This window comes from Delphinapterus leucas, chromosome 3, assembly GCF_059928025.1.
Source record: "Delphinapterus leucas isolate spDelLeu-1000000601 "Yukka" chromosome 3, BTC_Dleu_Yukka2, whole genome shotgun sequence".
Taxonomy (NCBI): Eukaryota; Metazoa; Chordata; class Mammalia; order Artiodactyla; family Monodontidae; genus Delphinapterus; species Delphinapterus leucas.
In genome coordinates this window covers 117,165,911-117,180,542 of record NC_143131.1, presented here as the reverse complement: position 1 = coordinate 117,180,542, position 14,632 = coordinate 117,165,911, and the positions used below count along the sequence as shown (strand labels likewise).

General features: G+C 40.1%; 1 protein-coding gene across 2 annotated transcripts in view; it reads right to left on the bottom strand.

Moving 5' to 3' along the window:
* CTNNA1 (catenin alpha 1) overlaps nucleotides 1-14,632 on the bottom strand; it is a 172,970-nt gene that overhangs the window by 102,929 nt on the left and 55,409 nt on the right. Inside the window, exons 4-5 of one of the 2 annotated variants that reach the window (XM_022588907.3) lie at nucleotides 8,399-8,565; nucleotides 7,740-7,859 (exon numbers count right to left, since the gene is read on the bottom strand). In XM_022588907.3, coding sequence (XP_022444615.1) covers nucleotides 7,740-7,859; nucleotides 8,399-8,565 — 287 coding nt within the window. Of the gene's footprint in view, nucleotides 1-2,504; nucleotides 2,619-7,739; nucleotides 7,860-8,398; nucleotides 8,566-14,632 lie in introns of those variants that run through there. The other variant, XM_089908474.1, reaches the window with a different exon arrangement.

The following is a 14,632-nucleotide window of genomic DNA, read 5'->3' as shown; positions in this document are numbered from 1 at the left end:
CTATTCCAACCAAAATAGAAAAATCAGAGACACATTTAAACACAGTAAAACTTATTAAGAGGATTTCTTTTTCATTAACTTATAAAAGTTCACTGAAAGATTTTTATGAAATTTGGGATGGGATACCACAAGTTTACACAAACTATGCAAACCAGCCAGGTGAGGATGTGGCAGGCTGTTCTCCCAAGTACAGAACATCTCCCCTCCCATATCCCAGAGACCACCTTAGGACCCGGATTATTAAGGCATAAAGCTGAGGCTCATGGACTCCATACCTTTAATCCAAAAGGTTTGTATTTCACTGTAATACTCTATAGACATGTAGTCTTAGGTGAAACTGTCCTTTTTCAATTTCCTCTACCCCATAATTATAATTCAGAGTTAAAAGGATTTGAGGTTCCTAACATGGTTTCAACTACCAGCATCTACTTGGTAAACTGGGTGAATATGCTAAGTGATAATTAAGTGATACCAATAATAAGCAAGATGGAAAGGGGGTATTTCTGGTACCCCTATGTTACTGCAATTACTCAGAGAAAACTAAGTCTTCAGTAAATGTGGACTGCCATCATAGAAGAGAAATATAAGTGATAACCATAACTGACCACCAACTGTTCCAACTCTATTTTACGTGTGATCCTAGAATTTCAATGTTAATGTCACCAACTGAATCCTAGAGTACAAATTTAAATGTTTTTAAAATGAGTATTACATGTACAAACAGTAAGAGAAAACTGACTTAGAAAGGCCAAAGTCAATTACTCAACTTAAAGTCTGACAGCTGTTTAATGGCTCATCTTTCTAAATGAGTTCCTGATTAAGCATTAGAACACCAAACCTCCTCCCTTTTCCTGAAACTTCATCTCACTATGTTTTAGGTTTGCATCTTTATTCAAACCTTGTATAATATGACAGCTTACTTTTCCTCCTAGAATTCTTTTCTCATTTGTAATCTGAATTTGCAAGCAATAGCACACAGCACTCCAAATGCCCTGTAGCACCATACATTAGGCTAAATATTCATAAACAGAACCCTGTGGATTTTGAGAATCAGTGATCATTTCAAGACTCAAGCTATGACAGGGGGTTGAGCCTCACCATTATGCTTAAACAGCTGGTGCACGTGTTCTGTATGGCATTGTCTAAATGTCTTGCCCTCACCACAACCTCAGGGACTTTTAAGTTTTCTAAGGAGGCATTTGCCTTTTAAGCACTTAATAATGTCCTTTGTTTTATAAAATGTTTTGCAATCAATTTTGGCATTCTTCCTAAGTATCTATAACCTAGATATCAGTACAGCCTCTTGTAAAGGTTAGCAAAGACACTTGTGGTCACCTAAAGTTATAATAGGTGCCAAAATTACTATTCAACATCTGACTTTCCTAAAGCCACTGCCTGGCCTGGTATGATAAACTCCTACCTTTCCAAAGACTACATCAGGTTCAATACTCAGAAATAGGACCCCATGGATTTAGAGAGTCGACGATCATTTCAACTATGACAAAGGTCTAGGGCTCACCATTATGCGTAAGCAGCTAGTGTACATGTTCTGTGTGGCATTTTCTAAATGTCTTGCCCTCATCACAATGTATCTTTGATAGACTTCTTTTAGAAGTACGGGGGATATATTTTAATCTATGATGAAAATGACAGCCACCATCGTTTGTCCTAACTGCTAAGGTGTTCTATTTTCTCTCTTTAGAATTGCTTTTGCCGTAGGACAAAGAAACTAGGTTTTGTTAAGATAGGAAAATAGACATGATCACAAGGCAGCACTACTTACTATAATAATGATCAATCATAAGAATTCTTTTCAAGATATATAGTCCTGATAAGTAACCCAGATTAGTGAAAAAAAGTGAGCTATTAAGCAGTGTAATAGATTACTTAGAAGATTATAGAGTTCCTTGGTCTACTTTAGCCTTCATGATTCACCAATTTGACCAATCCAGTTATATTTCAAACAGACTCAGGAACAAACAGAAAACATAAAGTGGAAATGACCCCTTTCAACATAATTTGAACCAACTATCACATGCAGTGACCAAGAAACAGAAGCTAAATTCTAAGCAATCCGTAACACTTTCTAACCAAGACCTGGAAATTCAAGTGCAAGTTTCCTCTCATGTCCCTCTTAACAATACAAAACTGTAGCCATAGATACTTTTTTTTTTGGCCACACCGCGCAGCATACAGAATCTTAGTTCCCCACCAGGGATCGAACTCCGTGACCCCCGCACAGAGTCTTAACCACTGGACAGCTAGGGAAGTCCCCATAGATACTTTTGATCAGATGTCTTCTCTTGGATTCAAATGACTATACTTAAAGAAATGGTCCATGGTCAAACCCATCCAGTACAGGTGATTTACACATAAAACAGTGGCAGTACTATCCATTACCAATTTGTCTGTTCAGGCTTTCAGAAAAATAATCATGAAAGAGTTCACAGACTAGGTAAGAAGCACAACATTTTTACCAAACCTATTTCAACAAACTCATGTACCTGGGTGGGTAGATTGTAAACATCGAAGTATTCCATCTTTAGCATACTGGGGAGGCAGAATTGACAATGTAAGGCAGAGGTAGTCCTCTTCACAGGAACCAGGGTAGATGCTGGCAGATCCTTACCTCTGCCATCTATTTCACCCTTACAGTCAAATAAGAGCCTGCAGCCTAACAGAAATTCAAAACTTCTAGTCAGCAAATAATATTCTAGCCCAAGAAAGTAACAGATTATGGTCACACACAGAATCCCATTCCAGGATGGATCTGCAGTCCAGCAAAATGGGTTATTCTCTCTTTAGTTAAACAAATATTTATTGAACACTATTGTATCCAGGCAATGTTCTAGGCATTAGGGATTACAGTAGCAGTTTAAACAAAATCCCTGTCCTCTGGAGCCAGACAAGCCTAGGTTCAAAACCTGGCTCCACCACTTACTAGATGAATGTCCATGCCAAATTACTTAACCTCTCTATGCTACATACAGTTCCTTCACATATAAAAACTAATATCTGATCAATTATAGGATCTACCTTATACTGTTTCTGTAAAAATTAAACAAATTCGTGTTTATCAAGGAATTGTTACAGTGTTTAGCACATAGTAAACACCTTTTTAAAGTTATTCATTATTATTTTCAGCAACATCCTCACCCCCACACCATGTTCCAGAAAAACCTTAGAGACAAATAGGTAAATCCCAGAGTGCCTGTATATCTCGTAAGGTTCAACATTTCCTCACTTGGTGGCTGCTGCTTAAATGGTACAAGGGAGGCTAAAGCATCCAAGTACACACATCACATCCAAATACTGCTCTTGAGGAAACACCCTTATTCTGGACTAGGGCTGCCTGCAAATATAAAAGGCTTGATGAGGAGGTAAATTATTATACACCACACCTGGGAAGAGAAGGAAAGGTCAAAGGTGAAAACAGTCCAGGGTGCTAAGCATACAGCAGTAGAGGAATTCTGCCAGAAAACACACGTGCAAAATTGTGACCAGTAACTGAAGGAGGCCAATGGGCAGTATCTAAAAGGGAGCATGAAATTTCCACCAGGCTGGTACTTTACGATAAAATGAGTTGAGTTTAATTCCCAAAAACAGCACTAGTTTATAGAAATATACACCAAGGCCCAGGCCCTATAAAAAGTCACTTTACGATCAGAAGGCACACAGGCACCCACAGCCAGCCTATTCAACAAATTCTACTGTAGGAGGCTAAGGCTAAAGGTTAAAGAATTAGGTCCAAGGAAAACTATAAATGACCATGACATACTACAAACCCAAGACAAACTTTAAAATGTATCACTCAAGATACCAGCAGAGGGACTTCCCTGGTGGTCCCAATGGTTAAGAATCCACCTTCCAATGCCGGGGACGCGCGTTCAATCCCTGGTCTGGGAACGAAGATCCCACATGTCGCGGGGCAACTAAGTCTATGCACCACAACTAGAGAGCCCGAGTGCCACAACTAAGACCCAACGCAGGCAAACAAATTAATTAATTAATTAATTTTTTAAAAAAAAGATACCCACAGAAAACAGATGGTAAAATCAAGCTGGGCAATTCAAAGATGGTTTAGGGACTATGCTACAAAAGGTATGGGCAAAGTTCAGGAAAACCACAGGTTATTAGGGCACTTAGGCCCAAAGAGACAAAACGAGGCAGCAGTTACCAGAACCCAGGAAGTGAGGTGTGGGGAGAATACCACCCAAGAGAGGCTATGACTTTTAGCAACCCAGGGCAACCAGCAGGGAGGGATAAAACCCTATCCTCACTGTCCTCTGATCTCCTAATAGCGCTCCCAGTGGCCAACCCAACCAGAAGCCAGAGAGCAAAGAAGCCCCTGGATGCAGTCCAGACAGGTCAGGTCCCTGGGGCAGGGAGCAGGGTGACCAAGGGCAGAAAACAGACATGGAGGTGCTAACAGAAGATCATCTGGCATGTTAACTAATAATTTCAAGATTTTTATGACATCTTATTTGGGAAATGTTTGAAATTCACTACTTTTTTTTTTTTTTTAAATACATCAGGGATTATGAAGGAACTCTTCATGGATTCATGGCACACAGAATTAAAACTCAGGCAGCATTACTTTCCAGTAAGTTTCTCCAGTAGCATACAAAATTCTAGACTATTATTGTGTTTATCTCAAGAACATCATCAATTTACTTATTCCACCATTTTGCAAAGATATGCAATAGTGTCAGTCTAAATGTTCTCACTTTCCTCAAATAATATTAAGTCTAGGGCTTCCCTGCTGGCGCAGTGGTTGAGAGTCCGCCTGCCGATGCAGGGGACATGGGTTCGTGCCCCGGTCCGGGAAGATGCCACATGCCGCGGAGTGGCTGGGCCCGTGAGCCATGGCCGCTGAGCCTGTGCGTCCGGAGGCTGTGCTCCGCAACGGGAGAGGCCACAACAGTGAGAGGCCCGCATACCGCAAAAATAAAAAATAGTAAGTCTTCATAAGTCAAAATCAGACTAGGTTTTAAGACAGTAAGACTATTCACCAAACTTTATTTTTTAAATATAACTAACATTCATTTCACATATTCAAAAGAGAACTTATATCAAGAATGTTAAGTAAAATAAATTGTGAACATAATTTGGCCAGCTTGCCATATTTATAAAATTACCATACTATCATACAACAAGTTCTTCTTCAGATCAGTCAGCCCCAGCAAAAAGAAAAAAACTCTCTTGCACTATTGGTGGGAATGTAAATTGATACAGCCACTATGGAGAACAGTATGGACGCTCCTTAAAAAACTAAAAATGGAATTACCATATGACCCAGCAATCCCACTACTGGGCATATACCCAGAGAAAACCATAATTCAAAAAGACACATGCACCCCAATGTTCATTGCAGCACCATTTACAAGAGCCAGGTCATGGAAACAACCTAAATGCCCATAGACAGACGAATGAATAAAGAAGATGTGGTACACATATACAATGGAATATTACTCAGCCATAAAAAGGAACAAAATTGGGTCATTTGTAGAGACGTGGATGGATCTAGAGACTGTCATACAGAGTGAAGTAAGTCAGAAAGAGAAAAACAAATATCATATATTAAAACATATATGTGGAACCTAGAAAAGTGGTACAGATGAACCAGTTTGCAGGGCAGAAATAGAGACACAGATGTAGAGAACAAATGTATGGACACCAAAGGGGGGAAGTGGTGGGGCGGGGTGGTGGGGGGTGGTGTGATGAATTGGGAGATTGGGATTGACATATATACACTAATATGTATAAAATGGATACCTAATAAGAACCTGTAGAATTCAAAAAGAAAAACCTACTTGTGATTTATGTGATGGAAACACAAGCCAACACAAGGACAAATGATAAAAGCACACTGAGCCTACACTAACTAAATTACTCAGGCAATACAACAAATCTAGCTATATTATCAAGTGTAATATTAAGTACTGGAAATGTAAAACCAGGGTATCATATGTACAGATTCAGTCTGATCACACCTTACAGCTTAAAATACGAGCAATAACTACTATTCACCAACTGCCCACTGCTGAGGGCCTACTGAGTGTCTGGCACTATATTAAATACTTCACACACATTCTTTAATTTAATTCTCTCAACCCTGTGGGGTAGAATTTTATACTAATGTAAATGTAACCAAATGAAAGCTGAAGTCTCCAAATCTGAGGCTGTCATATACTGGACATTTACAGTATTGACCCCATGTTCCTCATGCCTGTCAGAGTTCTTGCTGAATGTTCCTATTCTCAGGAAGGCTACCACTGTCACAGACAAGAAGGCAGATCTTCATTACTCTGAGTCAGATAGAGTTAACTGCTTTCCTCTTACCAATGATTAGTAAGGAATGGGTATGTTATACAATCCGTATTTAGGGCAAATCTGTTAGAGGCTTCTAGATCATTTGCTTATAACGAGAGACATATGGAAGAAACAGTCCTTTTTTTTCTCACTGGACACATTGATGCGTGCAAATGTCATACCTAGAGCTTCTACAGCCATCCAGTGCCAGGCACACTGAAGATGGTAAATGCTGGAAAATGTCAAGAAACTGAATGCTTGATGATACTGCAAAGCCTTTAAATTTAACAACCCTGAAGTCACTTAACCTAACTTGGGGCTTCTAATTAGTGAGAATATAAACCCCTCAATGTTCAAGCAGTTTTGGAGCTCGGTTTTCTGTAAACTGCAGCATAAAATATTTTAACCAATACAGGTATTGGCTAACAATAATAAGAATTCGGGACTTCCCTGGTGGCACAGTGGTTAAGAATCCGCCTGCCAATGCAGGGGACACGGGTTCGAGCCCTGGTCCAGGAAGATCCCACATGCTGCGGAGCAACTAAGCCCGTGAGTCACAACTACTGAGCCTGCGTGGCACAGCTACTGAAGCCCATGCGCCTAGAGCCCGTGCTCCGCAACAAAAGAAGCCCGAGCACCATAACGAAGAGTAGCCCCTGCTCGCCGTAACTAGAGAAAGCCCGCACGCAGCAATGAAGGCCCAACACAGCCAAAAATTAATTCATTAATTTTAAAAAAAATAAGAATTCATCTACTCAGCGCTCTTTAAAAATAAGAATAGCACAAGCTTGACCAGGACTATGGAAATTATAAGAGCTGGATGGTGACACATGCATCCCCCCTAAGGAACACACATCTAACACACAGCATCCAGGAAGGGCACAGGGAAGACTTCAAGCACCCCAACAGCAAAATGCCAAAGGGCTAGCAAAGGCTGGAAAAATAGGAACACTGATCCACATACCACACAACACAAATTCCTAACACTATGAAAACTACTTGAATGGTAAGAAACACTTTAAAAGTTACAAAATATGGAGGGGGAGGTACTTTCTGGTATAGAAGTAATTCCAATATGTTTTGACTAGTTTAAGTTTTTAAAAGTTTGAATTAAACTCCACCACCAACTCAAGTTCATCCTTGAACACACAGAACAAAAGCCTATCACTTCTCCAGACACTATCACAAACTGCTAAGCTACCTAAAGTAAAATTTTCACAGGAATCAAAATAGGAGCAAAACATGAATACAACTCAATACTAACTTTATTAACAATACTGAAAGGACACACCATAAACTAAATATTTTAATGGAACTATATTAGCAGAGGGAGATATTGGTACCTTTTGAAAACTTAGGTAAAATCGATTTTTCCCACTAGGTAATAATATAAACAACTTAAATGTATCCCCAAATCATGGTTGTACCTGTTGTCTTTTGGCTGCCATAATGTTCAACTTATCCACTTCAGGTTTCAGGGCCTTATATTGTATTCCCAAGTCCTGTTCAGTGCCAGCATTCCTCAGTTTCAAGATACCGTCTTCTACCTATAAAACACACACCCCCAAAAGAAAAATTCTCAACAATAGAAGTCTGTACATAAAGAAGATCTAGAATTTTTTATTCCTTTCGACAGCTACTCACATAGCAATCCAAACTTCCTCTTCAATTTACATGGCCCTCAAACATTTGAGCAGCTACTACATGGAAGTTTTATGGGAGGTGGGGAAGGACAGCATTATTGTGACTTCCATCTAAAAGGATACAATTTAACATATCTTGATTTCTCAACTCTGAAACTCTACTGGTACAAGGAAATGTTTAATCACTACCACAAAAAGGGAAGGAGTCAAAACAAAACCTTTTCTGTAAATTCTTTATTAGAACAAAGACAACACAGGTTCACAGCAGAGCCAGTATGATGTTCACTTGGAACAGAGGAGTGAGTGGAAATTAAAAACATTCCTGGTCCATTTAGGTAAACCAAGTTCAAAACCAAACCAAACCCTAAGAAATGTTGAACTAAGTATGGCCAGCAGCAGCCTCGCTGTGATAGAACAAATTACAGACATAGGCCTATACTTACAACTTTCAGCTGAACAAGTAATTTGTAGACATCTGCCATGTCAGCCAAAATAAGCAGCCGGGTAACAGCAGAGAGCAAAGCTCGAGCTGCCCGAACCATGTTGCCACGCTTCACGGAAGAGCAGGGATCATCTGCAAACTCTCCGGCAGCACTCTTCATCAAATCACCTGTTTTACAGAATAGAAAAACAAACTCAGCAGAATGAACCAAATAACTGGTCTACATTTTAAAAAAATAAAAATAATTCAAACTTTGTATACTTCATGTGCAGAATTTAGTTTAAGGATTTTTATTTTTGTTGTTTTTTTTTCTAGCTGTCCCTAAGAAAAAGCACCTTCATACATCCCTGGTAAAAGCACAATATCTAGAAAGTGATTTAGCACTAATGTATCAAGAGCCTTAAAAATACTTCTTTCCATTGATCTAATAATACTCCTTTCCAAGAAGGACCATTATATGTATCCTAATGGAAAAAAAAAAAAAAATTCAAGATTTGAATGGGAGAAAAAAAATGGATCTAATGCAATGTACCCTCACATCCACAAAATGATACAGAAACACAGCAACCATTATGTAGGACCATCATACTTCATTAACCATCACAACTACCTAACGCATACAGCTCAAACAGAAACTCACTGGTATGTTCAGTCACTGACTCGTTCATTTTCCTCATAGCAAAACACTTTCAACAGCTCAAATGCTCAACCAAGCATCTAGTTAAGTAAATTATGGTAAAGCCTACAATTGACTATTATGCAAATATTAACACATATATGGGAAAAAATGTTAAAGCTTTTGATGAAAGCTTAAGCAGAAAAAATAAAAGATGAAATGATAAATGTATGTAATCTGTGTTTAAAAAATACAGAAAAGACTGGAGTCAAAAGACAAACAGGGGGCTTCCCTGGTGGCGCAGTGGTTGAGAGTCTGCCTGCCAATGCGGGGGACGCGAGTTCGTGTCCCGGTCCAGGAGGATCCCGCGTGCCGCGGAGCGGCTGGGCCCATGAGCCATGGCCGCTGGGCCTGCGCGTCCGGAACCTGTGCTCCACAGCGGGAGAGGCCGCGGCAGCGGGAAGCCCGCGTACCACAAAAAAAAAAAAAAAAAAAGACAAATAGGGACTTCCCTGGTGGTCCAGGGGTAAAGAATCCTCCTTCCAATGCAGGGGACGCAGGTTTGATCCCTGTCGGGGAACTGAGATCCCACATGCCGTGGGGCAACTCAGCCCGTGCGCCACAACTATTGAGCTCAAGCGCCTCAACAAGAGAGCCCAAGTGCCACAAACCACAGAGTCCAAGTGCCCTGGAGCCCGCACGCCACAACTAGAGAGAGAAAACCCACACACCACAACTTGAGAGAAGCCCATGGGCCACAAAGAAAGATCCACGTGCCTCAACGAAGATCCCGCGTGCAGCAACTAAGACCCGATGCAGCCAAAAAAAAAATAATAATTTTTTTAAAAAAGACAAATAATAGTTATACTAGGTTACAATCTGACTCTTTACATTATTCTGTACTTATGAAAACATTTTCTATAACAGGTATTATATCCATAATTTTTAAAATTAGGCTAAAAACATACATTTTACTATAGTTATTAGGAATATCCAACTTATACAATCCCGGCTTCAACAATGCTAAGAAGTTACTTATAACATTTCCTAGAAACTTGTAAAATAACTTATACTTTTTTGTTATCTGTTTCTAATAACAATCATTTAAGGTGCCTATCGTTTCTCTTTTCTTATAGCTGAAAGCAACTGTAGGGCCAGGGCTGTGTCTGTTCCACCAGTTATACTGACAGTGCCTCTATGGTGACTATCTTTGGATTCCTAGAAAATTACTCCCTTCCTTGGCTGAACATGTCCACTTCAGATTAAAGCCTAAAGGCTATTCACTGTCTCATCTCCTCCACAAATGTAAAAAAAGTGCACTATCAAGAAGCCTAGCTACTTCTTTTTTTTTAATTTATTTATTTTGGGCTACATTGGATCTTCATTGCCGTGTGCAGGCTTTCTTTAGTTGTGGCAAGTGTGGGGCTACTCTTCGTTGCGGTGCGCGGGCTTCTCACTGCACTGGCTTCTTTTGTTGTGGAGAACTGGCTCTAGGCACACAGGCTTCAGTAGTTGCGGCTCGCGGGCTCTAGAGCGCAGGCTCAGTAGTTGTGGTGCACAGGCTTAGCTGCTCCAAGGCATGTGGGATCTTCCCAGACCAGGGATCGAACCCGTGTCCCCTGCATTGGCAGGCGGATTCTTAACCACTGTGCCACCAGGGAAGTCCTAGAAGCCTAGCTACTTCTGAAGAGACCTACGAAATTTCTCCTAGCTATCAAATTTAGTTGCAGAATGTGAGATTAGGGGGAAAAAGTTAAATTCACCCTCAGATTCATGTATTAATTAGGCTAAGAAGCACAATATAGTATTAAGAGCAAAGACAAGCTCTGCGTATTTGTCAGGTCAGAAATAACTCACAATGAAGAAGTTCATAGTTAAAAGTTTTCCTGGATCTAAGATACAGACATACGACAATTACGTGGATACTTAACAAAAATGTTATTTTATGGTACTTAAAAAGACAGAGCTCAGCCATTCATTTATTTATTCAACAAATATTTGAGCACCCACTATACATTAAAGGGCAGCGATATAGTGCTCAAGAAACAGCCCATGTCCTCATGGAGCTCTATGGAGGGGGTAAGACAGACAAGCAAACAATTAAAAGCTGATTAAGACAAGGTGCCTGTACTCAAAGGGCCTACAAATTAGGGAATATTACAATGCAGTCAAAATTACAATAGCACTGTGGACAAGGTGCTATGGGAATATATCAGGAAAAGTTATTTACTCATGTAAGAAGTTGTCCCTAAAGGCTTGCAGAAAAAGATATTCGCCTAATATTAATTTTAAGCAAGGGATATTAAATAAGAAATATTGGCCTTATACAATAAAAAGAATTCCACCTATTTATTGAGAGCATATTACACAAACAAATAAATCCAGTGCCACGGATAAGAAGCTGAGCAAGACTTACCTCTGCTTTCAAATGGTTTATAAACCAGAAAAGAAGAAAGTGATCACACAGAAATTATGTAGCATTTTTAACATACAAGCTTTAAGAAAGGCACAGAGTAGCATAGGGTCAAAAAAGGAAGCACTAAACGACCAGTTTGGGGTATAAGTGAAATGCCAACAACAGTTTTATTGAAGACATGGTCCTCTGAAATGGACTCTACCCTCAAAGGACAGGAATAACTTGGGACAGTAGAGTTAAGGGAGCTGACACCTCAAGCAAAAGGAACAGCAACATAGTAATATCTAACATTTATTGAATGCCCACTCCATGGCACTACACTTATTTTATTTAATCCTATGAACCACCTAGAAAGTAGGTGGTATTAGCCCTTCTTTACAAAAGAGATAACTAAAGCTTAGGCAAGTTAACTAACTTAACAGTAACTAACTTAACTTGATTAAGTTAGTTACTATTTCACCTAATAGTAAATGAGAGAGACAGGATTTGTAATGCTTAATGCCTATGTTCTTAGAACCACTTAACAAGCTGGGTATACAATAAAAAGGCATGTTTGAGTTCTCTAGTCTAACTTGGAAGTAAAGGATGTGTATAGAAGCATCAGATGATCGGGGGGGGGGGGTGGATATGATGATGGGTAGAAAGGCCATGGACAAACAGAGCACAAACAAGAATCCCTGAGCCAAAGAGGGAAGTCAAGGTCAACCTAACAAAAGCATATATAATAAACCTGGCCAGTAATATGGGTCAGAAAGCCACAGTAAGAGCCCAGGAAAGAACAGTAGTAAATTATAAATGCAGGGGTCAAATGATATGATAACCTTTGATTATTAAGAGGGAGGGAGGGAATTCCCTGGCAGTCCAGTGGTTAAGGACTCCACAATTTCACTGTCAAGGGCCCGGGTTCAATCCCTGGTTGGGGAACTAAGATCCCACAAGCTGGGTGACACGGCTAAAAAAAAAAAAAAAAAAAAAAAAGTAAGGGAAAAGAAAGCATGGTGGAAGATTACTTAAAGGATTCAAGGTACAGCTGTTCTGAGATGGAGAGGAGGCCAGGGCATACTACATGTATGCACATGAACTGGGGAAGATTTAAAAAAAAAAAAAAAAAAAAAAGCTGCAGCCCTTGAGACTGTGGCTTTAGGAGTAAGGGAAAGAAGACTCTGTGACAAGAGAAACAAAGAGACCCAAGATGACAAACTGTCTAAAACAAGAAGATAAGCATTTGCAAAGGAAAAATGGTCAACAAAATCAAATATATACATATAAATCACTGGAATAGAATTGAGAATCCAGAAATACAGTAAATTAATTTTCAACAAGGCTGCCAAGACCATTCAATAGAGGAAAAACAGTGTTTTTAGCAAATAGTACTGGGACAACTGAATATCCACACGAAAAACAATGAAGTTGGACCCCTACCTCATGCCATATACTTTCAAAATAGATCAAAACCAAATGTAAGAGCTACAATTATAAAACAGTTAGAAGAAAACACTGATAAAGTCTTCAAGAACTCTGATTAGGCAATGGTTTCTTAGCTATAACACCTAAAGTGTCATATATAAAGAAAAAAGATAAAAACTGGACATCATCAAAATTAAAAATTTTTGTGCTTCTAAGGACACTATCAAGAAAATGAAAAGACCCACAGAATGGGAGAAAATTTTTGAAAACCATATATCTGATAAGGATCCAGTATCCACATTATATAAAGAAGTCTTAAAATCAACAATAAAAAGACAAATAATCCAATTTAAAATAGGCAAAGGAATTATACCACACCTCTCCAAGGAAGATATATAAATGGTTAATAAGCACATGAAAAGATGCCCAACCTCATTTGCTGTAAGGGCAATGCATATCAAAATCACTAAATATAATCATTCAAGAATGAAGGCAAGGAGATTGGTTCAAGATGGAGGAACAGAAGAACGTGCTCTCACTCCCTCTTGTGAGAACACCAGAATCACAACTAACTGAACAATCATTGAAAGGAAGACACTGGAACTCACCAAAAAAGATACCCCACATTCAAAGACAAAGGAGAAGCCACAATGAGCCGGTAGGAGGGACGCAATCACAATAAAATCAAATCCCATAACTGCTGGGTGGGTGACTCACACACTGGAGAACACTTATACCACAGAAGTCCACCCACTGGAGTGAAAGTTCTGAGCCCCATGTCAGGCTTCCAAACCAGGGGGTCTGGCCACAGGAGGAGAAATTCCTAGAGAATCAGACTTTGAAGGCTAGCAGGATTTGATTGCAGGAGTTCAACAGGACTGCGGAAAACAGAGGCTCCACTGTTGGAGGGCACACACAAAGTAGTGTGCATATAAGGACCCAGGGGAAGGAGCAGTGACCCCAGGGGAGTCTGAACCAGACCTACCTGCTAGTGTGGGACGGTCTCCTGCAGAGGTGGGGGCGGTGGCTCCATCTCACCGTGAGGACAAGGACACTGGCAGCAGAAGTTCTGGGGAGTACTCCTTGGTGTGATCCCTCCCAGAGTCTGCCATTAGCCACACCAAAGAGCCCAGGTAGGCTCCAGTGTTGGGTTGCCTCAGGCCAAACAACCAACAGGGAGGGAACCCAGCCCCACCCATCAGCAGTCAAGTGGATTAAAGTTTTACTGAGCTCTGCCCACCAGAGCAACAGCCAGCTCTACCCACCACCAGTCCCTCCCATCAGGAAACTTGCACACCTCTTAGATAGCCTCATCCACCAGAAGGCAGAAAGCAGAAGCAGGAACTACAATCCTGCAGCTTGTGGAACAAAACACATTCACAGAAAGACAGACAAGATGAAAAGGCAGAGGGCTACGTACCAGATGAAGGAACAAGATAAAACCCCAGAAAAACAACTAAATGAAGTGGAGATAGGCAACCTTCCAGAAAAAGAATTCAGAATAATGACAGTGATGATGATCCAGGACCTTGGAAAAAGAATGGAGGCAAAGATCAAGGAGATGCAAGAAATGTTTAACAAAGACCTAGAAGAATTAAAGAACAAACAAACAGAGATGAACAATACAATAATTGAAATGAAAACTACACTAGAAGGAATCAATAGCAGAACAACTGAGGCAGAATTACGGATAAGTGACCTGGAAGACAGAATGGTGGAATTCACTGCTGCGGAACAGAAGAAAGAAGAAATAATGAAAAGAAATGAAGACAGACTAAGAGACCTCTGGGACAACA